The sequence below is a fragment of the Athene cunicularia genome (assembly GCF_003259725.1).
Source record: "Athene cunicularia isolate RWA chromosome 17 unlocalized genomic scaffold, athCun1 chr17_part1, whole genome shotgun sequence".
Taxonomy (NCBI): Eukaryota; Metazoa; Chordata; class Aves; order Strigiformes; family Strigidae; genus Athene; species Athene cunicularia.
The window spans coordinates 4,115,558-4,140,961 of NW_020799122.1; the positions used below are offsets into that span (position 1 = coordinate 4,115,558).

General features: G+C 43.9%; 1 protein-coding gene across 2 annotated transcripts; it reads left to right on the plus strand.

The window, feature by feature from the left end:
* The first annotated feature begins 477 nt into the window (after window positions 1-477).
* On the plus strand, window positions 478-21,774 carry BRD3 (bromodomain containing 3). Of its 2 annotated transcripts, none has more exons than XM_026860187.1 (11): window positions 478-790; window positions 3,506-3,643; window positions 4,620-4,767; window positions 6,315-6,529; window positions 8,199-8,570; window positions 14,966-15,094; window positions 15,497-15,688; window positions 16,525-16,760; window positions 17,284-17,576; window positions 19,424-19,582; window positions 21,044-21,774. In XM_026860187.1, exons 1-11 carry the CDS (start codon window positions 590-592, stop codon window positions 21,157-21,159), a joined length of 2,199 nt encoding a protein of 732 aa, XP_026715988.1. In that variant the 5' UTR covers window positions 478-589; the 3' UTR covers window positions 21,160-21,774. The 2 variants fall into 2 exon arrangements, with proteins under 2 accessions (XP_026715988.1, XP_026715989.1); XM_026860188.1 differs by having other exon boundaries at window positions 19,454-19,582.
* The last annotated feature ends 3,630 nt before the right edge of the window (window positions 21,775-25,404 follow it).

The following is a 25,404-nucleotide window of genomic DNA, read 5'->3' on the forward strand; positions in this document are numbered from 1 at the left end:
TTTAGACTAACTGTTGCACCAGTGTAGAGACTTGTAAGCTGACTCAGTGCCAGCCGGCATGGGTCTAGAGACAATGCAGTTAAGTTTAGATGGAGCTGCAAGCTATGGATTTACTAGCTTGGATCAGCACATTCATGGGAGTCTCTGCATTACTTCCTAACTGTATTCCCTAACTGTATTCTTATGCTACCCCATGTGTTTTCTTTGCACGAAGATGCTCTCTGAGCTAGATAAAGCAAGAACTAGTCCTGTGAAGCTTACTGGCTCTGTGCAGGCTTTGAATTTGGGAATTGCTGTTCCACTGTCTCTTGGGTCTTGAACTGTGCCTGTCATCAAGATGAAGTGTGTTACAGGGAATGAAGCAGATGGGCTAAAGAGCCTGAGTTCAGACACTCAGCAGAAGTGTCTTAACATGCCTACTTCAAGTAAGGATCTGTATTTATACATTGTCCTCTTCCTCTTGTTTGATCTAGGTTGTATGGTTGGACCCTGGAAATGGGATGTCAGTCCCGTTCAGGGAGCATAAAGGAAGAAAGAAAATCTCCCAGTTGCTGCCGCTGTGACAGCGAGTGAGAGCAAGAGCAGGAAAATGTCGACAGTCACATCAGCAATCCAGGCTCCTCAGGGCCCTGTGAATCCGCCGCCTCCGGAGGTCACTAATCCTAATAAGCCTGGCCGGAAGACCAACCAATTGCAGTATATGCAAAATGTTGTGGTAAAGACCTTGTGGAAGCATCAGTTTGCCTGGCCTTTCTACCAACCTGTTGATGCAATTAAATTGAATTTGCCGGTATGTATCTATTATCTTCTGCTCTCTATTCTGTTCTTAGAAGGCTTTGTGTTGGTGAGAACAGTCTTCTGATCACTGGATCAAAATGCTTTTGCGGATTTCCTTGAATGCTCTTGGACTCACTGAATTTAGAAGATGAGTTTCAGAGCTGGAGAGGTGCAGGTGTCTGAAGGAGAAAAATGCTTCTCACTTAGTGAGGGAAGAGAAGAGCATGCAGGCAAAAACTGACTTAGAGCAACTGAAACATAGTGCTTTGTAGCTTACCTTTGTTTATTTTTATATGTTTTCACCCCTTGTGCCATGTCTGTCCAATTGGAGAGAGCCTTGAAGCCCCCTCTCCTCTCAATTTGGCATTGGGTCAATGTAACTTGTGTTTTCAATAGACTTTCCTGGATTTGCTGTTGGCTTCAGTGTTGATGAAGACAGGAGAAGCTGATTACCAAGATACTGTGGAGCTAGATATTTTCAAATGCTGTACTAGAAGTAGAAAGAACAGAACAGTTTAATTTACCCATCTGCCTCCTTTGTCTGATGATATATATACCCTGTCTCAGACCAGATAATATAAGATATAGCCTGGTTGTTTATAAATGACCAAAGTTTATTAAGCTGCTTTCTTCCAGGGAACAGAGCCATACACTCTTGGGGTTTAACCCCAGCCAGCAATTAAGCACCATGCAGCCACTTGCTCAGTCCTCCCCTCACCTGTACAGTGAGATGGAGGAGAATTGAAAACAAAGCTTGTGGGTTGAGATAAGAACAGTTTAATAATTGAAATAAAAATAAAATAATAGTAATAATAATAATAATAATAAAAAAGAAGTTAACAAAAAGAGAGTGAAATAAAACCCCAGGAAGACCAATAATGCACAACACAGTTGCTCACCACCTGCTGACCAGTGCTCAGCCAGTGCCTGAGCAGTGATCTGCCCCTCCTGGCCAATTCACCCCAGTTTATATCCTGGGCATGATGTCATATGGTATGGAATATTCCTTTGACTGCTTTGTGTCAGCTCTCCTGCCTGTATCTCCTCCCAGCTTCTTGTGCTCCTCCAGCCTTCTTCCTGGCAGGGCATGAGACACTGAAAAATCCTTAAGTTATTATAAACACTACTTAGCAACCACTAAAAACATCTGTGTGTTATCAACATTATTCTCATACTAAATCCAAAACACAACACTACCAGCTACTAGGAAGAAAATTAACTCTATCCCAGCTGAAACCAGGATACCCTTCACCTCTTCAAAGGGGTCCTGTAAGTATAAAAACTGAGCAATAGAGGTGTACCCCTACCCACCTGCTTCACTTAAGTACAGACACCACTACTCCCTCGTCCACTCTGCTGTCTGCTCAGCCAGGCAGCCCATTGCAAACTAACTCGGGCTACTTTGAGCAAAAGGGTTGTATGTAGGATTCAAGAGTGTGGTTCTGGGATGTAAGGTCAGGAGTGCTCCAGTTACAGCAGCTTATAACCCAGTTTTATGGACTGGATCAGGAGTCTTTTTGAATGCTGTAATGTTGTTGATGGGTACTATTTAAAGGACTAGCCAAGAGAGTAAAACACTTAATGCCTGTATAAAATTTCTCTAGGTCTGTGCTCCTTTGTGTCATCTTTTTGTGGATTTAGTTTCTCATTGAGGCATTTTGAGGTGGTTTTAGGTCAGGTTATCAGAAAATTTAAAGGAGGAGTTGGTTGGAAGAACAGTTGTTTTTCACATGGCCTAAATCTCTACAAGCCCAGTAGCTAGCAGGATTGCCTTTTTGTCCTAGTGTGCCTTGCCTGGAAATATTGGTATCTCAGATCACACTTTGAGGGTTGGGCTCAGAGAGTGGCCAGTGGCTGTATGTGGCTTCGTGTGCACATGCAGTGAGGGGGGCTTGCTGCTCTTCTCCAGAATGAGAAAATTATGGTGTATAACCTTGCATACCTAGAGCATCTCCAGGCTAATCACAGCCTCTACTGATGCCTGAGTCCAGCCCAGAGAGAAACTGGGTTAACATGTGAAAGCCTTTTAAGGGCTGAAATGCCCATAAAAGAGAGACCGAAGCTTTTAGCACAGTCAGCCAGTGCTGGCACTGATAAACTTCTGTAAGTGCCAGGGGCAGTCTTTAGAAAAGGAAGGCAGAAATGCTGTTTCCCAAATTGCAGCCAGTTCGCTGTTAAACTGAACACCTTGCCAAAGCTGGTGCTGACTCTGCTGCTCCAACTCCTGGTCCGACGTGAGCACGAATCACATCGCTCTGGTATTAGTCCAGCTCTCAAGTGTGGTACCCTCCCACTCTGTGGCACAATCCAAAATGGCACCTACAGCCTTGTGAGGGGTGTGAAAGCTGCAAACAGCTTCCAGGGAGAGCGGCTCAGAAAGCATCTTTTCCTCTAAAATGTTACTTAGTGCCTTCCCAGTTCATCTGTCCTTACAAAAAACAGGTAATGTCCAAGTAGCTCTCTGTGTGTGTGTGTTTAAAGCATGTATTTGGGGGAGCTGGGGAAGATTGGTGGTTGTGGAAGGAGTTCTCCTGCTTTGTAGTCAAGTTCATAATAGTGATAAAGGCTACAAAATAGAAAAATAAATGAAAGCAAAGGTGATATTTCCACAAAAATCTGGGGATGTGTTTGTTGGGAGGGGGAATGAGGAGAAAGCTGGGACTAGAGGGAGGTGTGAACAACACTCTGCCTATCAGGAGATGTAATGTCTTTCCTGTTTCTCCAACAGGATTATCACAAAATAATAAAAAACCCCATGGACATGGGGACGATCAAGAAGCGCCTGGAACATAACTATTACTGGAGTGCCAGTGAATGTATGCAGGATTTCAACACCATGTTTACAAATTGTTACATTTATAACAAGGTAAAGAGCCCAGACAAGCCTTTAGCTGGGGCGCTGCCTAGAAAACACCCCGCCTACAACTGTTACAGTGCAGGTTTTGAACAGGGCCAGCTCCACTGCGCTCCGGGCCCTACTTGCAAGGATTTGAAATGCCACTAATTGCAACCACATTACTTGAAATGCACAAAGCTGTCTTTGTGCTGTGTCTTTCTTCCCCCAGACTAGTTAAAATGGCAAATGTGCCTTTTAATTATAGGTAGATTTCTGTTCTGGGGTTATGTAGCAAGTTTTTACTCCTTTTATTTTCAGTTCGGAATTCTTTGAGATGAGCTACGGTTTACGCAGTGTTTTGCAGGTGTTCTGTGGGGTATTAGTGCTGTGTGTTATGCGGGCTGTCTAGTAATAAATACTATCTCTTAGCAGCAGAGAGCGGTTCAGGAAGTATAACTCCTTTCTCTGCCCATATCTCGTCCATACTTGCACACCTTTAGACTGCTTATTATTTTGGGTTTGGCTTGTTTGATGTTTTGTTAGGTTGTTAAAAGCGTCTATTCTTTGTATAATGTTTTCTGCAGTGGTTTGTCATCATTGACCCATACTGGCGAACAAGCCGAAATAAACAAATTAATTAGTTTGAGCCACAGAGTATGTGTTTACACTCTTCTCTTGGACCTGCTGGCAAGCAGGGCAGGACAGCTCATCTGTTCCAGTTTGCTGCGTCCACACTGTTGCACGGGATGCTAGCTCTCAGTCTCCTACTGGGAGTCCTGCTAACTCTCTGGGTGCAGCGTACTTAGAGGCTGTAATGATTGCATGCTAGACCAGAATAGAAGAGTAGGAGGATAGCATGCAAGGATGGAGAAGAGCTAGTCTGGTTATTGTTGGAGCTTGGATACGTGAAGGGCAGTGTCATTGGGGATTTCAAAGCCTGATCTTGAACCTGTCTGCTTCTAATATGTGGATGATGCAGCATGGGCTTGTATTCTTCTTTCTGCAGCCCACAGATGACATCGTCCTCATGGCTCAAGCCCTGGAGAAGATATTTCTGCAGAAGGTTGCCCAGATGCCTCAGGAGGAAGTCGAATTATTACCCCCAGTTCCTAAAGGCAAAGGTCGCAAGCCGTCAGCAGGCACGCAGAGTGCAGGTATTAACCTGATCCAGTGACATTAAATGTTGTGAGCCTGTTGCTGAGGCCTGACCCACCTTTCAAGCTGCCTGATGTTGCAAATGGTGAAGAGACTGGGAAGGAAGGATGTAGTCTTAATGGTTAAAGCAGTAGAGAGGAAAGGATGAGATGTCTAGATAATGTTCACCCAGTGTTTCAGGGCTTGTCTGTCTTTAGGCCACTCTGCATTTGTCGTACAAACATCTTACCATCTGTGACTTCCCCATCCATGCAGCGCTTCAGTCAGGGAGGACAATGCTGTTGCTTCCTGTATGCAAAGAAGAAACCAAGGCAAGAAGAGGCAAGGTAGTTAGACATGCCAGTCTGCTGCAAGTGACAGACCATAGCATAAGATGCCTTTATAGACCTGGGTTTATACAGCTCACCCAAGGTCCCAGAAGAAATCTGACACAGTAGAGACTTGGACTCAAATCTTGCCAATCCCCTAAACCCCATATAACATTTTTTCTTTTGCACGCACGGTTGCAACATCATAACGTTTGATCAACAGAAAGGATTTAAGCCATTGAAAAAGACTGTGTAGACTATTGCACATCAATAGAAGTTTAGTTCAACTTACCTAGAGTTGATTTTAAGTGGATTTAGGACTAAAATGTCTCTAAGTGCAGTAAAACAGTTCATAAAGAAGCTCATGGGGGCTGAATTAAACTGTTCCAATTTTTTTTTTCTGTAAACAAGGTCTAGTTGTTGCTCTGGGAAGGTAAACTGTTCCTCTTTGTTTTCCCACATCTCAGGTGCCAAATGGAGTTACAGCTTCAAGCTCAGCCAGATTTGTGATGTTTCTTTTCAGCATACTTTGATAAAAGCTGGTATAGAAACTTAGAGGAGTATTGCTACTTTGGTTATTAGTTACTAGATTTGTCCCCCTTAACTTTACACTACGAAGCAGTTCTTTACAAGTGCAGGTCTAGCATAAGAGACATTGGTCAGACTATCAGGAGACTTGGGCCCTACTCCCAGCTCTGTTTCTTTGGTGTATAACTTTTCTGGAAAATCTGAAGTGCTTTGGACTCTTGGGTGTTTAACTGGCAGTAGGGGAGTGGTTGTTACCATTTGTCACACATAGTAAAAACACTCCCAGGTTGAGGTCTGTGCAGGATGGCAGCTGTCCAGAAGAGCCATCTCCGTTCCCTCTCCTTGAGCTCCTGCTCTTTTGCTGAGCACAGGGTAGCTCTGAGAGCATGAGAAGGGTGAAGACTGTCCCAGAGCAACACACACCCCATGTGCAAAGCTTGAAGTATTTTGCTTGCTTGTGGCTGGCCTAAAGCTCATGGTACAAGGACTTAGGTCAGTGATTTCTCATTTTTTGTTGACCCTTGGGGTAATAGCACCAAGCAAATCACACCGTGTCCTTTGTGCTCTTCCTGTGGCCCTGGACTGGGAGCCTTTTGCCAAGCCCTTGATGGCACAGTCCAGCAGCACCAGTGTCACTTTGTTCCCAATGTCTTGTCAGCACTTGTAACCATCAGTACATTGCAGTGCGTTTTCACTTTGTCGTTTGAAAGGAGCGCAGCAAGCCGTGGCCGTGTCTTCCGTCTCCCCGCCGGCCCCGTTCCAGAACGTCCCTCCAGCCGTGTCTCAGACGCCCGTCATTGCTGCCACCCCTGTGCCAACCATCACTGCTAATGTCCCGCCTGTCACTGCCCCTCCCGCCGCTGCTCCCCCTCCGCCTGCTGCTCCGATCATGCCCGTGGTGCCTCCTACGCCACCGGTAGTCAAGGTAAATGGAGAACCCAACCCCTTTCTCTTCAGAAGGCAGTATTGCTAAGCAGTGCTTTATTTTCATCCCCTCACTGCTGGTTATGTGCATTCCTTCTCTTCACATTTGACTCCTTGCCTCTCTGGCCATCATTATCCCTTTGGGGTGTGCTCAGACAAGTGCTTGCTGTCGACTTTGAGAGGGTTGAGAAAAGTTTTGCCAGTTATATCGCACCCCAGCTGAGGTGATGTCCACTGTAATTACTCCAGCTCCGTTACAAGCTCTCTGACCATAGCCTTAGACAGTGCTGATGCTCATGAACCAGAAGGTTTCCCCCGTTTTGCACCATATAGCCCAAAACATCTCTTCCCTCTAACTGAGCCCCTGATTTTAGTGGGACTATTCCTTTAAGGTTTGCAGACTCCAGCACTAGGAATGTTCCTCTCTGCCATAAACCAGTTCAAGACAAGCCTGTCACTCCAGTTGGAGGAGACTATTCCCTGCAGGTTTTGGGTGCATTAGTTCTGTCTTCCTTACTGAGCAATCTTCTGGGAGTTGTCATTGGTGTTTTGCTATTTACTGTGTTAATTTATGGGTAAATGAAAACATTGCTCTAAATAATTGGAATTTTCCTAGCAAGCTGTGTATTGCTTTAAAAATTATGAAAGCATAGCTCAGAGAAGGCTGGGTTTTTTTCTAAACTGGGGAATTAACCACAACAGTATTGGTGCTCTCTAATGTGAGGTTGCATGGACCAGCAAAGCCACAGAATTGTTTTACTTATTTAACCCTATAGTTTGGGAATTACTAGCGAAATTGTAAATCAAATCTTCTTGCAGCTAAGCTGTCCTCCTCAGAAGCCTGTCTCATACTTCAGTTTCTGTCCAAATAACTTGCTTCTGAGAATCAAAGTAATTTTAAAAGGATGAAGCCAGTAGTCAGTTTGCCAAATAGAGGCTGCAAAATTAATTCTGTTGGGATTTACTTCAGATTTCCCTTAGATTTCCACGAGGAACTTTCTTCCCCCCTTCTCTCTCTCTCCAGAGAAATAAATCTTTCATAGGAGCATAAGAGAGAGCTAACTGGACAGTCACAGCTTGAATTTGAGAGAGGTTTTATTTGCTTAAGGCAAAATCATTAAATTCTTGCTCTTGTCCATAATAAGCAATCTATCTTAGCACACCCACTAAATACAAGGGAGCGAGGGCTCATGGGTCTTTGGTGATTAATATGCTTTGGTTCAGAACTTATAGCCTGATCCTGCCACTGGGGACTCAGACATGTGGTTAAGTTACTGACACTTACTAAGTCACGATGCATCAGCTGAGCTGCAGTAATCGACTGGGCGCACTCCTTTCCTTTGGCAAACATGAGGTAAGAGTCCTTAGTTTAAATCTCAGTGAAATACATAGAGCTAACACATTTTGCATCACGTTTGGGGTTGGGTTGGAGACGTGCAAATGACTGGTTACTGTGGCTCAGGTGACATGTAGTAATACATCGTGTTGTAGTCGCTGAATTGTGTGTTGAAGCCTCTAGTCACAAGTCCCATTTATCCCAGTGAAGTAATTGTGTTTTCTGTCAGAGGACAGGCACATCTCAAAAATAAGGATGAACTGTGCTAGGTTTCTGCTAACATTGCCCGAGAGCTGGGCAGGTACTTACGACATCTGTCCATCTGCTGTTTCAGAAAAAGGGAGTGAAGCGGAAAGCAGACACAACAACCCCCACCACCTCGGCGATCACTGCCAGCCGAAGCGAGTCACCCACGCCCCTCTCGGACCCCAAGCAGGCCAAAATCATCGCGCGACGGGAGAGCGGCGGCCGGCCCATCAAACCACCAAAGAAAGACCTTGAAGATGGAGAGGTCCCCCAGCACGCAGGGAAGAAGGGCAAACTCTCTGAGCACCTCAAGTACTGTGACAGCATTCTCAAGGAGATGCTCTCGAAGAAGCATGCAGCCTATGCATGGCCCTTTTACAAGCCTGTTGATGCAGAGGCCTTGGAATTACATGACTATCATGATATTATCAAACACCCCATGGATCTCAGTACTGTTAAAGTACGTCCACATTTACCACCTCTTTTGCAGGGTGTCACAGCCCTCTGGTTGCAGAGGACTGGCTTCTTCTGGGGGAGGGGGAAGGGACACGGGTAGAAACCTGAACCTGTTTGGATATCATCTGGATATTTTTATATTTTGTTTCCTTGTCCTCTCTTTTTTTCCCTGTAAGCTGGGACATCTGTTTTGTGTTTTTTTTTTTTTCTGCCCTGCAAAGCAGACTGTACAATGGCATCCTCTCCTCTTTGTGGATAGTCCAGCTATTTAAACTTATGTCCTTGGGATTGTGTTGCACTCTGAGAAGAAGAGGTGCTGTATTTCATAGGATTCAATTGATAGTATCCCATTTCCAGAAACTGCTGCCTGCCTGCTTGTTGGCATGATGTGTGGTCCAGATAGGCTTACGCTGAGCAATTCCAACTGGAACGTGATGATCGTCTGGTGCTCGGGGAGGGGAGGAAATAATGTGATGCTTGTGTGGTTCATGCTTGGCTCTTCAAGAGCTTAGCTTAGTATGGTCCAATGTTCAAGGTGTTTTTTCCCAGTAGACTGGAGGTTTTCTGAATCCCTCCTAAATGTCCATGGAGCTAAGCAGTGTTTTTCTAGTCCCCATCTTCTGCTTGTGAGCCAGCCATTGGAATTGGTGTTGGTGGAGGTGAGACTTTCTTCCATGTGCAGGACGTTAAGGTATTTCTGCTGGCTTTCACTAGCATGCCAAGAAGTATTTTGCTGCCAGCTGAGACAATGCCTGGGATTATCTAAATGCCCAGGTGACAAAAGGGCAGCTGCATTCATGATTCCTTTCATGTTCCTTGGCAAATCCTACGTACTACCTGGAATTAGTGTGTCATGCTCTAATGTGCCATGCCATCCAGCCATGCTGCTGCAGGAGTTCTTACTACAGCTGCAATATTTTTATGAATATTTTAGTTGCATTATTTAGTGGTGAGAAAATAGTTGTCATGGTCTGTGCACTGAGGATTAGACCAGGCGTTACCAGTGTCTGAGTTTTAATTGCTATTCTGATGTTATGGTTTTGGGTCAGTTTCCCCACAGCTCTGTGCTGTGGTTTTCCCAGCCATAAAATTGAGATAATAATACTTAACCTACCTCACAGGGCTGTTGTGAGGACAGATATCTGGAAGGCACTATCTAAGTACTAATTATTATTATTGATTGGGTTTGTACAGAAAAGACCGTCTCTGAGCTGGCAGAAGCACTGTGAGCAAGGTCTGGTGGAGCTCGGCCTGGAGACCATTCTGCTCCTGAGCTTGCAGTGCCCTTGCTTTGTTCACAAAAGCCAGTGCAATGTGCAATATTTTTGACTTGCAATTAAGCCGAGCTGTGTTAAAGGCCTGCAGCAATTTCCTAGCAGGAGAAGAGAGTAAGATAAAGGGTGAATTGAGCTGCAGGCAAGAAGAGGGACCCAGAAACACAGTGGTAAAAGCAGGAGAAAGGTCTAGGTTGAACATGGTAGTCTGTGAGGCTGGAGCACTGGTGCCTGGCTCTAATGTTCTGCTGATAGAGGAAGGTCCCAGTGTTTTTTTGGGTAAGTTTCCATTTCCTCTTGCTCTTGAGCATGGATGAGGAAGGAAGAAGCTCCCCTCAGTTTTGGTACTGCAGTGCATCACCATCCCACTGATGCTGGGTGCCTGGTACTGAAGGCCTACTTAAATCTTGTACATTGTTTTAATTAGATTACTTGCTGTCAAGGTCTGCTGACTTCACTTTGCGTTGGAGTTTTTCTTCTCCACCAGCTCGGAGGTCCATCCTCATGGCTTGTATCATAGGTTAATGGATAATTTACGTTGGTCAGAAGGCTGCCTCCTGCTGAAAGCAGGGTTGCTTGTGCGCTCTGGTCTGCTCCCTTCCAGGGGTCACCACCACCTCCGCTGAGTGGGTCCAACCTTGCTCCTCTGATGCCAGTGAGTGGGCTGGGAGCAGGAACAGGTTGCACATGGGCTTTCTGGTGTTTTTCTGTAAGTCAGATCAGAGGTGCAGTACTTAAGTGGCATCAGGAACCTTCCTATATGATGCTCTGTTTACTGTGCATACAGTTACATTTGCCCATGCTTATCATAGGCTGCATGTCAAAATCTGTTCTAAGAGTCTATAAACTGGCCAATAGCTTTAAAGGCGTTTCAGAGTATGTCTGGTGTGCAGAAATGGCTGAGATGGGAAGAAGCATCTCTTGCTCAGTGCAACGGTTCTTTCTGTAATCCCATGAGTGATGAAGTACGATGGATAACCTTTTCTCTACTAGTCTGGTGAATACAAGTAGTTAGGTGATCATGTCCTAGATGAACTTATTCAGTTACTGTGCTGACTTTAGCAGGACTGTTGGTAAACTTAGTCCTTTCAGACCTATTCTCAGCTCAGGCACACTCTCTTGACTTCCTAGGGATGCTGTGGGTCTCCAGGGATACCGGCAGCCTGGCAGATCAAGCCCTGGGTGAATGCAGTAAGATTAGAGATGGAGAGAGTAAAATCTTGACTCTCTCAAAGAGTCTCAAACTCTCAAACGTGTGGTTAGGTGGCTTCTTACTGCAAGAGATTTTGTACTGTATTCTGCAAAATCTAGGTGCAAAGCTGTGATTTCTTGGGTTGGTGACTTCTTCGCACTTAAATCTCTTTGTAGTCCTAACTTTGTTCTTTTAAAAAGTGTACACCTCTGCCCTTTTTCTACAAGTGCAGGTGATACTCTCCCTTTGTACCTTACTAGTGTAGGGCAGAAAACTGGAGATAAGTTAATGGCAGACCCAGTGGAGTCTTTTGTATGTAAAGACTCTGGATTTGTCTTTCCATGTGGTAGTATTTTTGTTAATAAACTTGTTTGAAGTGCTGTCTGGTATTGTTTTTTTATGAAGTGTTTTATTATCATTGCTCTTGGCCTGTAGATCATAGTGTGACTGAGATGCAGTCTATAATACTTTAACTGCGTGGAACAGAAACCTGCCATTTGCAGGCAGTGTAATTCTCCAGTGTCAGGGGCTTTCTCTGTGGCTCTGAAAGGTGCAGAATGAAATCTAAAACAAATGACAATGTCTGGGGTAAAGCAGCACAACTGGTGGCCTTCAAACTAATCTTGAAGGAATTATGTGAGAAAGTAAAACATGAACATTGCTGCCACTGTGATAGATTCCCCAATACCTGGCTGCTTGTCACTTCGGTTCTCTGCTTATGTGAAGTTTGATTTTCTTCAGAGAATATTCTTCATGTCCAGGAGCCTTTTTTTTCAGGCTGTGCACCCAGCAGAGGTGTGCTTCAGAAGGATTTGGAGATTTTCTCTGTGGTGGAGGAGGCAGGTTGGCTGTTGTGACTGTGCCAGTGACAGGTGAGAGGTGAGGGGCTGTAGCTGAGCTTGTTGCAGCCAGGAGCAGAGGGGTGTGCTGGAGTGCTGTGCCAGGACTGAGAGTGGGAAGAGCCAAAGGGATGGATCAGTGAGCTCATCTCCAGGTCAGTTCTTTGATAGTCATCAGAGAGGGGGGAAAAAGCAGAAATACTTGGAGTAGAGAGGAAAGGATGAGGAGAGAGGGAGGCAGAGGCATGGGTTATGCTTTAAAAACTAAGAGGCAGCAGCCCTAATTTCCCTGTGGTAGGTGAAACGCTTTGCCATGAAGCTGTAGCAGCCCTGTTCTTCAGCTGCCCTGTCCACAGGCAGACGGGGCCTGCTTGCAGTGCGCTCATGTCCCCTTCTGATGTTGGGGAGCTTTGGGGTGGGGAGGCAGGGTGCTGGGCCCATCATGGAGCTGGGGGAACCCGGAACACCTCTCGCTTTGAGTCACAGCAGCAGCAAGGGGGGATGTCTCTGCCTTTGGTTTACTCAGTGGCAAATGAGCAAGAGCCCTTGCTATGTGAGAGGATTTATACAAGGTGTTTACTTTTGGAATAAAACGCTACCTCCAGGGATCTAACTACACTCACTGGTCAGTTTTCTTGCATAGATTGCTGGGGTTTCAGAGCAGCTGAGTTAAGGATCTTGAAAGCGAGGAGACGTTCTTTGGGGGAATTTTTAAAGATTTCTTTAGTTGCATCTATTTTAGAGTACAAACGCAGTTTCACAAAGCACATGCTCTTGTTGAGGCAGTTTCTGTAAGGTGCAAGTAGACCTCCAGAAATCAGGCTGAGTCCTCAGTAGCTGGCAGAGATGGCATTTTCTCTGCTGACGTTGCTGGACCTGTGTGGCCCTTGTCAGCACCTGCCCTGATGCCATGCCCAAGGCATGTGCTTTGAGGACAGACTGATGTCCAGTTTAGCTTTGGAGAAGATGTGATGGAAAGGGGACATGTTAGATCTTCCAACACGTAAAAGATTGCTGTAGGAAGAGAGGGAACAGAGTTTTCTTTGCATCCTCTGTGGGCAGGATGAGGCTTACCTTAGAGGAAGAGACACATTAGACATTAGGAAACAAATTTCTGAATATTAAAGAATATTAAAGAGTTTAACTGATTGCTGAGGGAAAAATGAGATTGCTGTGGTAGATACTGTGGGGGGCAGAGAATGGACTAGCTGGCCTCCCAGCATCTCTACCAGTCCTGCTTGTCTTTGACTTCTGATTTGCAGTTGTAAATGTCATAACTTTTTTTTAAGCAGCTGGATATCTCACAGTGAATTTGTAACCAAAGATATTCCAGTCCACCAATTGAAAGTATTTTTTTTCTGTTAATTATTCTTTACAAGAAAACAACATAAGACAAAAATCCACGGATTAAAACTGTTGGGCTAGGAAACTATTGGGTTTGGATGAAAGTGAAGCCTCAGACACTGGAATGTATTTCATAGGCAGTAATCAGCCATTGAGTGTGCCAAACAAATGTAAGTGCATCAAAAAGACCTTTCATGCAGTAAGATGTATTTTAAAATAAATGGGCCCTTTTGTTTGAACATATGTTTTACTTTCAAATTGGCCTTGAGACATTTTTCAGACAAGGCTAGCTCTCCTTCAGACAGCAGAAGCACAAACCTATTTCCCTTTCTGTCTTTGTGCTGTGGCTCAGGCTGTCTCTTAATTTATTCACCAAGGGAATGAGGTTTTGTGACAAAAGTTTGATAGATGTCTGGCTGCAGCAGTGCAAGGAGTAAGGCTGCAGGAATGTCACCACCCTGCGTTGCAGGTCCCTCTGAAACTGCATCCCTGGAGGTGAAATTCTGCCCTATTGAGAACAACAAAAGTTTTAGGACTCATTGTAGTGTTTTGACATAGTTACAAGGTCTACTGTGTAGCTGTAAAATACCTGTAGCTTCCATTGAACAAATGAGAATTTTGCTTGTGTTAGGGCTTCCAGCCCTGCTTTCTGCTCGGATGGAGGATCTATCTTCCCTGGTCACGTTTGCATCCTGACTGCCAGTCAGTCCCTTCCCTTCACTGGCGGATACAGGTGCACACAAGACATACAAAAGGGAGGCCTGCAAACACTTGACAAATAGAGAATTTCTTTAAACCCAGGTCTTTTAAATGCAAATGAAATCTAGTGTTAGCTGCTTTTTCCTTTTGGTAGGAGTAATTGGAGCTAAGGTTTTATACATAGTAGTAATATATGCATAAAATCAATTAAGTTCTAGGAATGCTAAAAACTGTTCTCTAAATTCAAGTCATTCAGTCCCAAACAGCAAGAGAAACGGATGAAAGTGAGAGCTGAAAAATAAGAGAAAGGAACAAGCTGCAAATATTTAGCTCCCGATAGCTTATCTTCACTACACTAGGAAATAACGTTATGAATAGGTTCATAAAAGGTGAATTCTGTATCCATTTGCTATCAGTTGGACTTTTAAATCAAGCATAGGTGTTGTAAATGCGCTGTAAATGCCTACCTTGCTATAGGAATTGCCAAACAAAATTCATGCCCTGTGTTAGCAAGAAGTCAGAGTTGGATGTTTATGATCTTTTTTGCCCTTTCAGATTTACAGGGAAAAAAATACACAAGCAGCATGTAGATATATACGATTAAGGTACGCCTGTAATTGTAGCTTGGTTGGTTGTTGACTCCTGCCCTTCCTGTCCATGATCCCTGTTAACATTAGTTTCTGATCTAGCAAACCCTTTTTCTAAATTACTTTATCTTCTAGTAAAATGTGGACCCTGACAAATTTACATAGCGCTACTTAGAAAAAGAAAACAACCCAAATTTAGAATCTTAAAGTGTTTAAACTGTTAAGGAGCAATATCAACTTCTTCGGTTGCCTGGTGTTTGCTTGTTTGTTTTAGAAAGCAGAAACTCTGAATGTTATTTAAGAACCAAAAAGCCAGATCAAACTACTGTTCTCTTAGACAAATGTGATTTTTTTGAGGCTGTTCTGAGCTGTCTCCAAGATGCACGTGTCCTCCATGCAGTTGCTATAAATGCCTTCTGCTTATGGCTTTTTCTCCCCTTTCCCTTTGGCTTGTTTGTTTGCAGAAAAAAATGGACAGTCGGGAATACCAGGATGCACAAGGTTTTGCAGCAGATATTCGGTTAATGTTCTCTAATTGTTACAAGTACAATCCTCCAGACCACGAAGTGGTAGCGATGGCCAGGAAGCTTCAGGTAAAGGTGTTGGCAAATGCGTCTTGCAGAGTATGTTTGGTTGAGGTGTCTGTTCATAGATCCAACTGTGGATCTGCTCTTGGCACCAACAAGGGAGATTCGTTGATTCTTCCAGCCCTTGGGAAGAGCCATGTTCTCTGCTGCAGAACTGTTATGCTCTTCACATGGCATGGCCCAATGCCTCGTTTGCTCCTAAAACTTTATATTCATTGCTATATAAAGCAATGGGAGAATTTTCATGGCCTTACAAAATATGCCCATCGTTTTTATTTACTTGTACAGCACCTTGTGTAGTGCAGTAAGACCCTGACCCATGGTCTGTGTCTGTGTGTTTAAAAGCCCAGAGTGAGGTCTTTGCGACTGAGGCTCCTTTTGTCACCAGTTTCCCCCCCCTTTTTGTAGGATGTCTTTGAGATGAGGTTCGCCAAGATGCCCGATGAGCCTGCAGAGGCCCCGCCTCCACCTCCACCAACAGCACCCGTGGTGAGCAAAAGCACAGAGAGCAGTCACAGCAGTGAGGAGAGCTCTTCCGACTCGGATAGCTCGGACTCAGAAGAAGAGCGAGCGACTCGGCTGGCAGAGCTCCAGGAACAGGTATTGCAACAGCCACGCTGTGTGTCTCTGTGCAGTAGAAAGGGCATAGGAGGAAGAGTTTCATTTTGTTCTTAAAAATCCCATCGAGGCTGGGCTGCAGCAAAGCAGTCTCCACTTCTGCCAGCTAAAGGGGAAAAATGCTCAGCGGTGAAGCAAGTGCCTGTTTGATGTCATGTTAATTTTCTTCAAGACAGCCGTTCTTGGTGCTGATGCTCTGGCTTCCTTCTGGGATCCCAGAGTGTGAATGAGGATGTGGACAATACTAGGGCTCTGGGAAGAACAGACACCCGTTTTGTATGAGAGCTCAGGCATAACAAAATCTATCTCAAGCTTCCTGTGGGATATTGTCCCCCTGTACCCCATCTGTAGAAGTGAGGTGTTTTGATGCTGTGGTTGCAAACACTTAAGCCATAGCCTTTCTTACTATGCGGATACACAATGCCAGATGCTACAGTGCTTACATATGCTGCCGTAATACAATGAAGCATTAATGAAATAGCTTATCTGGTGTCTCAAAGCATGCTAGTAGGAGTGCCAAGAAGTGAACCTAGGATTCCAGAGGCCAAGTTGTCAGCACTCTAGATGGAGCTATTAAGCTTAATTTATATCTGCCCCTATAAAACAAGAAGATGTTTTCATTTGAGTCAGCTTCTGTGTAGTTACTACATTTTTTAAAAGAATTTAAAATCAAGCAAAGTCTCCTGAGTTCAGTCACTAGACTGCTAGATCAGTGACTTTGGGATATACTTATATGTTGGGATGTAGAGGAAGGGTATGTGGAGGCATCAGTTATCTTACCTTGAAGTCTGATTAATTTTTACACTGTTCTCCCTCAGCTAAAGGCCGTCCATGAGCAGCTAGCTGCATTGTCACAAGCACCAGTGAACAAACCAAAGAAAAAAAAAGAAAAGAAGGAAAAAGAGAAGAAAAAGAAAGATAAAGAAAAGGAAAAAGAAAAGCACAAAGTCAAAACTGAGGAGGAGAAAAAACCCAAGGTGGCTCAACCACCAAAACAAACCCAACAGAAGAAAGCCCCAGCTAAGAAAGCAAACAGCACAACCACAGCTAACAGGTGAGAGCTTGACTTCTGCAAGTTGTCTTACGGGGAATGCCAAGAGCTTCCAGCCCAGTTCTGTCCCTGTTGAATTCCTGGTGAAGCTCAGTTGTCAGAGCAGTTAAATACTTGAATAGTGTCTCCAGTCCCAGACAACTCCAGGGAGTCTTTAAGTTAGAGCTGGCAGTGGAACCATATTTCCACTGTCCAGCTCTCTTAGAATCCCTGCCTGATCACTCTCAGATAAGGTTTTGCTTTTTGCCTTTTGCACAGCCAGCAAGAATGTGCCATTTCATTGCTGCCCCCCTGCTGCTACATGGGCTTGTTGTCATGCCTCACAGCACTAAAATATAATGGGAGTAGAACAGCTGATCTCAGACTTCTGCACTTTTTCAGAAGTTGTGGTGCTCTTCAAGCTGTCTGGCTAGAGATTCAAAGCCGAGAGCATTGGGATGATTGTTATAAGGGGGGTAGAAAAAAAAAATAGCTAATTGCTTCTATATATCCATGAATGTTTTCATGCTTGCCAACCCCCCCCTAGGCAGCCCAAGAAAGGAGGCAAACAGGCATCTGCAACCTACGATTCAGATGAGGAGGAGGAAGGTCTGCCCATGACTTACGATGAGAAACGACAACTCAGCTTGGACATCAACCGCCTGCCCGGGGAGAAGCTGGGCAGGGTGGTGCACATCATCCAGTCACGGGAACCTTCCCTCAGAGACTCCAATCCCGACGAGATAGAAATAGATTTTGAAACATTGAAGCCCACAACTTTACGAGAACTGGAGAGATACGTGAAATCTTGTTTACAGAAAAAACAGAGGAAACCATTTTGTAAGTTACCTCCGGGGGCACATGTTCCCCCATCGGCTCTTGGGCTCAGCTTTGGAGTCAGGGCATGTGTGTTGGGATTCTCTTACCCAGAAGTTTGGTATATGATAGCAGGGATTTTTAAGAGGTTCTTCTCTCCCATGAAAATATACAGAAACTTTCTATTTTTTCTGTTCTTTCTCCCCATGATGTCATGCCTTGGAGACCTGGAGGACTATTGTGTTCCTCTACAAGACTCGTGTGATACCTTTATTACTTATCTAGAATCTAGAAGGCACTATAAAGGTTTCAGTCTCGTTGTGTTGGGTGTTAGGTGCATCTGGAAGGATCAGTTTCTTATCCTGACTAGTTTAGCATCTAATTAGATGCTAACAAAACAAAACAAAAAGCATGATTGGGACCCAAGACATCAAGGGAATAAATAACTTGCAGAAAGTTACCTGGGCAACCTGTGGATTCTGTGTGTAAGTGTCTTGAGTTGTATATTCACCCTAAAACTGCTCTTTCTAGATGGCCTGATCACCATACTGCCCTAAGTCTATATCAGATCAGAGGATTAATGTTAATGCGCTGCCAAGTGTACGGTTCAGTATGGGACGGACTTTTCTCTGTGCCTCATCCACAGAGAGTGATTCTTATGGCCCCTTGAGAGTTTAGCTCCAGCTGAATAGCAATAGGATCACTTACCTGAAGTGGTCCTGGCTCTGTCCATCTGCTTGTCCGTAAAGAGGGAGTTGTCCCCCTAAGAGTATAACACAATAGCTACTCGCAACTCTTGCAGAGCACCTCCATTTCTTCACTACAGGATTTTCAGGTAGGCCTAAGCAAAGCTCAGACTTTGACCCTTCTTTTTGCTTTTTAATACACTGCTTTGATACCCCCACCCCGAGTCCTTCACTGTTGGAATAGCTCAGGAAAAGATTTTCCAGAGTGGTTAGGAGCAAGAAGCATCCTTTTTTTTTGGAACCAAAGCGTAGAGTAACGCAGATAACTACAGATCCTGAGACTGGTATGCCCTGGGCTGGCAGGCTGGCGTGCCTGACCCCAGCTGGACTCTTGTGCTGTCTGCTGTCTGTTGCAGTGCTTAGTGTTCAGCAGCACATCCTCTTAGGACTGTGCTTTCCAGATTCCTTTTTTTTTTTTTAAATCATTGCTTTAGAACAGTGCACAGAAATGTAGGTATTTCCTTGCTGGATCAGGCAAAATATCTGGCCTGTGTCTGAGCTTCTAATACTGGCCAACACCTGTGTTCAATTACTCCTTCTTTGGAGGGATATTTCTTCTGTTCAGAAGTATGAGTGTTACTGGTACTTCTCACCACTTCCATCTTAACTGATGCAGCTACATTCCTGTTGTCTGCCAGCCTTTGCCTCAGCTGGATTTTAATTTGTCCTTTTTTTTTTTTGTTGTATATTTCAAGCAACATAAAGCACAGTAGATTCTTGCATGAGGTATCTTAAGTTTTAATGGCAGATGCTTACTTCTGACAGCCTTTAATGGGACACTTTATTTTACAGGGCAGAAAACCCATGTAACAATTCTGTAATTACAAATGTGTAACTATTGACCATATAACTGGCTGGTAAGTAACCTGTAACTACAAGATTATTACATGGATATTTCTATCTTCTAAAATACTTTCCAGAAGATCTCTCTTAAAAAGTGCATGTTACAGGATTGTGGTGATTGGATGATCTAGACAACTTCATAAATTATCCTCTTTATCTGGGATGTGTAGTTGCTGTGTGGTCACTTGATCTTAGCAGTGTCACTGCAGAAGTGGTTGCACAGATTTACATGCCCTGTAAAATAGTGATGTCCACTCTTTTTTTTCTCCTGCAACCATGCAGTTTCAGAAATTGTGCATTCCTCCTCCACAGCTGCAAGTGGAAAAAAGCAAGCAGCAAAGTCAAAAGAAGAGTTAGCTCAGGAAAAGAAGAAAGAACTAGAAAAACGGTTACAGGATGTCAGTGGGCAGTTAAACAACAACAAGAAACCTGCAAAGAAAGGTAATGGCTTTGCTTTTACTATGCTAACAATTCCCAAAGAGTTGAATATGTAGATGTAGATAGACTGAGGCAAAACTACTGCCTTCTTGCAGCCTTGGGATCATCTCTGACAGTTACCCCAGTTTGTCAGTAGTGTTGGGGCACAGCGAGTTACTGCGGGGCGCTGAGCTACTGTGTGGGGGCTGCTTTAGTCCCTGTTTGGGTAGAAGCTCCCCTCGGTGGTCAATGTGAGATGTTTTGGAGGCAATGCATCTTTCAGAGGGAGGAGGATCTTCCCCTTGGTGTTAGCTTGTGCAGGACTGTGTGTATAGACCAGCAGCACGGAGCATCTAACAGATGATTTTTCTCCATTGCGGGATTTAAAAAAGCTTAAGACCCCACATAGTGCAGTAGCATGAAAGATGCTACAAAAGATTCTTCCAGTGCTGTCTTGTCCCATGCGGTGGGTTACAAGGTGGGTGAATCTTTTGAATTCCCTGAGAGCCTGCGTGCTGGTGGAAGAGTCACAACAGTGACTCAGAGGAACAGTTGTGCTGGTGACTTTATTAACTGACCAATTTAGTGAGTGAACGGAAAGAATTTGGCAACAATCAACTGATAACCATTCTGGGGAGGAATAAAGGCACTTCGGCAATGAGACTGTTTTCCTAATAACCCATCAACAGTCAACTGATGGCAATTCAATTAGTACAAAACCAATATATGTGAATATATATGAGAGAGAGTAAAAACAGGAAAGAGAAAATAGGACAGGGAGAGAGCAAAAGGGGATTCACCACCCTTTGGATCCCAGGTTGTCATAGGGTAGCCAGGTCTGTAGGTGGTGGGTTGATAAAGACACACGTGGGTGTTGCCTTTATAGAGTCTTTTTTACACATGTGCAGTAGGTTGTTCCAGAAGGTTCTCATTTTCTCTGGCTTGTACCTGCACAGTGAGGCAAGTTCTGTCTCTGGGCAACAGCAGGAGGAAGGGGCAGAGAAAAGGCCCAGCTGTGCCGCACAGGGCATCCCACTCGAGTTGTTGGAGGCATCCTCTTCATGAACACTTTCTGGTTTACAAACAGCTTTTGACAAGTGCAAACTAAGCTTCTTCCAGCTTCTCACAAGTCAGACAGGGTTTTCTTGTGTTCAGAGGTTGCACTGGAGTCTGCGGGGCTGTGGACACAGCTCCCCCAGTGCTCTGCACCATCTCACCTGAGCACCGTAGGGCTGCGGAGGACGTTGCCCTCCCGTAGGGCTCCTGTGCGGATCCCAAACTTCCACAGTCACCTGCAGCCTGACAAACCTTGCTGCCTGCCCACTGACAGGACAGGCGTTGTTGCAGCAAGCCAAAGCTGCGGGTAAATAAGCTGCCCAGGCAAAATGAAATTGTGAATGAAGCCGGGGAGGATGAAAGCTGTGGGCAAGCTTTCTCTATTTCCGTTCCTTGCAACTAACCACATCGCTGCCTTCTTCCCCGCAGAGAAATCCGGCTCGGCTCCCTCCGGAGGCCCTTCCCGGCTCAGCAGCAGCAGCTCCTCGGAGTCTGGGAGCAGCAGCTCCAGCGGCTCCAGCTCAGACAGCAGCGATTCGGAATGAGTTACGGACACTTACACACAAAATGGACATCACCCTCACCAATGCTCTGCAGTGTTCCTTTCTCTCGTTAATATACTGCTCTTGTTCCACGGTGGTCAGGTTTTTTTTTTTGTCTCCTTTCTCTGACTTTTTTTATTTTATTTTTTAATTCAGTGTTATAAAAGGTATCTTCCATTTTGGGGGGGGGGCTCTTTTAATAGGTCAAAGATCTTTGCGTGTGCGTGTGTGTGTGTGACTAGACTTTATGACAAATAGTTCCCTTTGCATAAAGTCTCTAAAATACTTTTTAACTGAAGAAGATTGGTTGAAAATGGAAGAATTTGAACTCTTAGCAGGAGATAAATAGAAAGTTCTGCAGGGTTTGTAGTACATTTCCCTCCTGCCCCTTCCCTCTCCCCAGAATGTTCTCTTTTAAGAAGCCTGCCTGGCTCACACAAGGTAAAAAAAAAATAATCTTTTTTAAAAGAAATCTCTGTAAAATGGTACTGTATCTGAAAGATGTTAGCTTTTGAACTAGTTGGTGTATTTGTTATTAGCACTAGTATTCTTAATCTCGAAGTCTACAGTGTGATAAAAATGTCAGATGCTATGATCTTTTTACATAAAAACAAAAAACAAAAAAATTCTCATGTACTGTGGATTGCTAACATGCTTTTTTTTAAATCTTGGTAGAGGCATAGGCACCCATTCAGGAAGGTATTTAAGCATGAATTTAACTTTAAGCACATGAGCAATATAAGTGGTTGCATTTCTTGTTTTTCCACTCAAAATTTTAGTTTTTCTCGGGGATGTGTTGGGAAGAAGGGAGCGAGGGACACTCAAGTTTCTTGGGAATGTTATTTTTAACATCAAATAGATAATTTCCAGGAAATGGACACTCTCTCTGAAAGTTTTTAGTTTAATTGAAAACAGGTTTTGGCTGAATATTCTCAGCTGGACTGCAGAGTGACCAAGGCGGGTCATGTGCACATTATTAGACACATGCTTAAGTATTTTCTCCATCACAAGCACCTCAGTCTGGGCTTAAAATAAAGGAGCACTTGAGCTCCAGCTGAGGCTGAGCTGGGAGAGGAATTGAAGAGGGATGATGTGTGTGTTTGGGTTGGGTTTTTTTTCTCTCCTTATTGTTTCAGTAGTGAGCTCCTAGAAATGGAATGCTACTTCTGTGTCATGCAGGGTGCAGGTTTCCAGGCACTGAAATGCTTACCTCAATAAAAAGAAAAAGGAGAGGAAGAAAAAAAAAAAAAAAAAGAGCCCATTTTTGAAGGCTTGCGATTTTTTGAGTCCAGCCTAATGTTTTGACCTGCACTACTGCAATACACTCGTGTTTTCACTGTCCCTAATTTCATGTATATACAAGTACTTTATTTATTAAACACCATTGGTCATTTCAAACTTAATAAAAAAATAACAAAAGCAAAGCTGCATTATGCAGACCTGCAGAAATGCAGACTTCTAATGTGGTTTGAATCAGATTAAAAAAAAAAAAAAGAAAACAAAACAATAACAACAAAGCAAGTAAAAATCTGAGACTTTATTTAAATATATTGGACTTTATACCTACAGGTGCTACAGTCCAGTCTGTCGTGTGTCTGGTGCTCTGTCATGTTCGGTGTGTTCATTTTTTGATTTGTTTTCTCTCTTCTTTCTCTTTTCACCCCAGCCCCCTTTTTTCCTGTTTTGTACAGATTTTGGAGACATACAGGTAGATAAAATTTCTTGATGCAGCACGTTGTTATTTTCTCAGTAATGTTTCGAGAGGTCTTTTTCCAACCTCTCTTTTTTTGTGTGTGTGTAGAACAGTAGGGTTTTTTTCTTTTATAATCCAGTTTTAGGAAAACACCTGTTCTATAATTATATAAAATTTGTAATCTGAGGGGCAGAAATTTTATTGTAAATTCTTAACTTCTTATTGTAAAGAAAAAATGTACAGAGTTTAACAGAAAGTTATGCCTTTCCTTCTCCCAGTACCAGCCCCTAAGGCTGCCTCTTTACTGCAGGGTAGCCCTAAAATTCACATTCCTGTGGTCTCTATTAGCAGCTTGCTGGAGGCCCCGTGGTGCAGATTGCACCAGCTTTTATTTTTCACATAGTTGAGTGGTCCTGGAAGACTCCTCAGCCCCAGCACACGATTTTCATTGCCTCCAAGAGCCAGGATGGGAGCTCGTGGGCTGGGACATGTGGTGTCTGGGTGATGTCCCTTTGCTGGGAAGCGCAGGGCCAGCCTGTTGTTGGCACTCCATGTTTTGCACTTCTAACTGCATCCGCACTCAGCTGCCAGTCGCTTACTGCCCATCGGCCGAGGTTTTATTAGCTAGGCACTTATATATTTGTCTTTTAAAAAATCTGTCTTTCAAAGATCATCATTTCAGAGTGTTTGGATGTGCATCTCGTACAGCTGACATGTCTCTGTCCATGTCTTACCTCTGTAGTGGCAGTAACACATTACCCACAGTTCGCTGTAGAAAAGAATTCCCTTTTTTTTTTTTTTTTTTAAATTGCTAAGAGCTGAGAGTGTGATGCTGTGTTGCCGTGAGGTACTGAGTTCCTCCTCTGAGTTGCTGAGTGTCTTTGGCTCGTTTTGCAGTCACAAGGGTGTTTGGCCCAGTGGCAGGAGGCGCTCAAGTCTTTGCAGATAGTTTCCCATAGGATTTGAAAGCTGATGATCTAGGCTGTCTGATTCTTACTGAAATTAATTATTTTTCTTTTCCATTAACAATGGAGTTATTTTTAGTTCCTATATTTTTTTTAAATTCTGCCCTTAAAAAAAAATCTTCCCCTAGACAGATCCTTAGTAATATATTTTCAGAATTTACTATGAGGAAATGTAATATACACCTAATTAAGAGCTTAATTTTTTTTTTTAATGGGGTTGGGTTTCATCTGTGTTTCTCCTATTGTTTGAGACTTGCATTATCAAAACCAACCTAGTATTTGAATTAAAATAATTGCAACCAATTCAATACCATGACAACTTGGATAAACAAGCTCCCAGTTTTCCCTGCCTGAAACCTTTTCCTGCGTGCATTAACCTGAGCGATGCTGTTCCTGTAACATGGTGGTCGCTCCCGTGTGGAGAACAAACCCCAGGCAGTGTTGGAGGCAATAGCAGCCCAGCCGGCAGCCGCTGCCGCCAGCGTCGGGGGGACCTGGCTCTGCAGTGTGTCACCCTCCTCCGACGCCGGGGACAACCCCGCTCACCACAGCCAGGGTACAGACCGTCCCCTGGGGCACGTAGGTCTGTCCCACCGAGATCAGTGGAAAGGTTAGAGCTGGAGGGTTGGGAACCAAGCGTGAAGCGACGGAAAGGGGCCTGGCTCGGGACTGTCTGCAGCGCTGGAGGAGGATCCCTGCATTAGTTGGCAAACCTGTCCTAGCTTGGGGATTTGCAAGGAAAACAAGCAACCAAACCCACCAAGGAATATGAAGAACCACCTGCGTATCTTTGATATATCCAACTGCAACTTGGGCTACCATTTAGTGGGAAACTTTTCATGGAAAGTAAGGTGTTCGCTGTGAAATGGCAGTTCACAGGAGAGATCCATTTTGGCATGACCTTTGTTTCAGGAAAGAATGGTGACTTCGTTGCAAAATATTGTTCTTACACTTTTTCATTTTCGTATTGTTTGTAGTGCTCATTATCTCCCGACATGTCAGTAGTGGTGCCTCTTGTATCTCCAGAGTGTCTCCAGGAAAGAAGAGATGTTTTCAGTCCATAGTAAGTAGCAGCAGCCCTTAATGAGTTGGAAACTGAAACAATAGAGCATTTATTTAACTGAGTTTGTATTGCATGACACGTCAGTACAGATGTCATGAAATAACTTTAAAATGATCAAACATAGAACATTTGAAATAACATTTTTAAACTTAGTAAAAAAAAAAAGAGAAATTTTTATGGTAGAATTTTTCTTGAATGAACAAAGTTTAACTTTGTTTTCCAGGGGAAACTTCACTGAAATCAGTATGATTTCATATGTATGCATACACACAAATAGTTTTATTGAAACTGTTTTTTCTGACAAAACTGTTTTGACAAAACAATATCTCACCAGACCTATTACCAATCAACCAGCATTACTGCACCTTTAAAAACTTTGTTAAACTTTATCTGATTGTAAGGTCAGCCTGTTTCTTGGCACACCATCAGACACAGGCTCAGTGGGACCAGAGGGAGATCCGCATCCCATGGGCTCAGGCCCTGATCCATCTCCTGATGGAAGCTGTTGGGTACAACAGTTTTCTGCT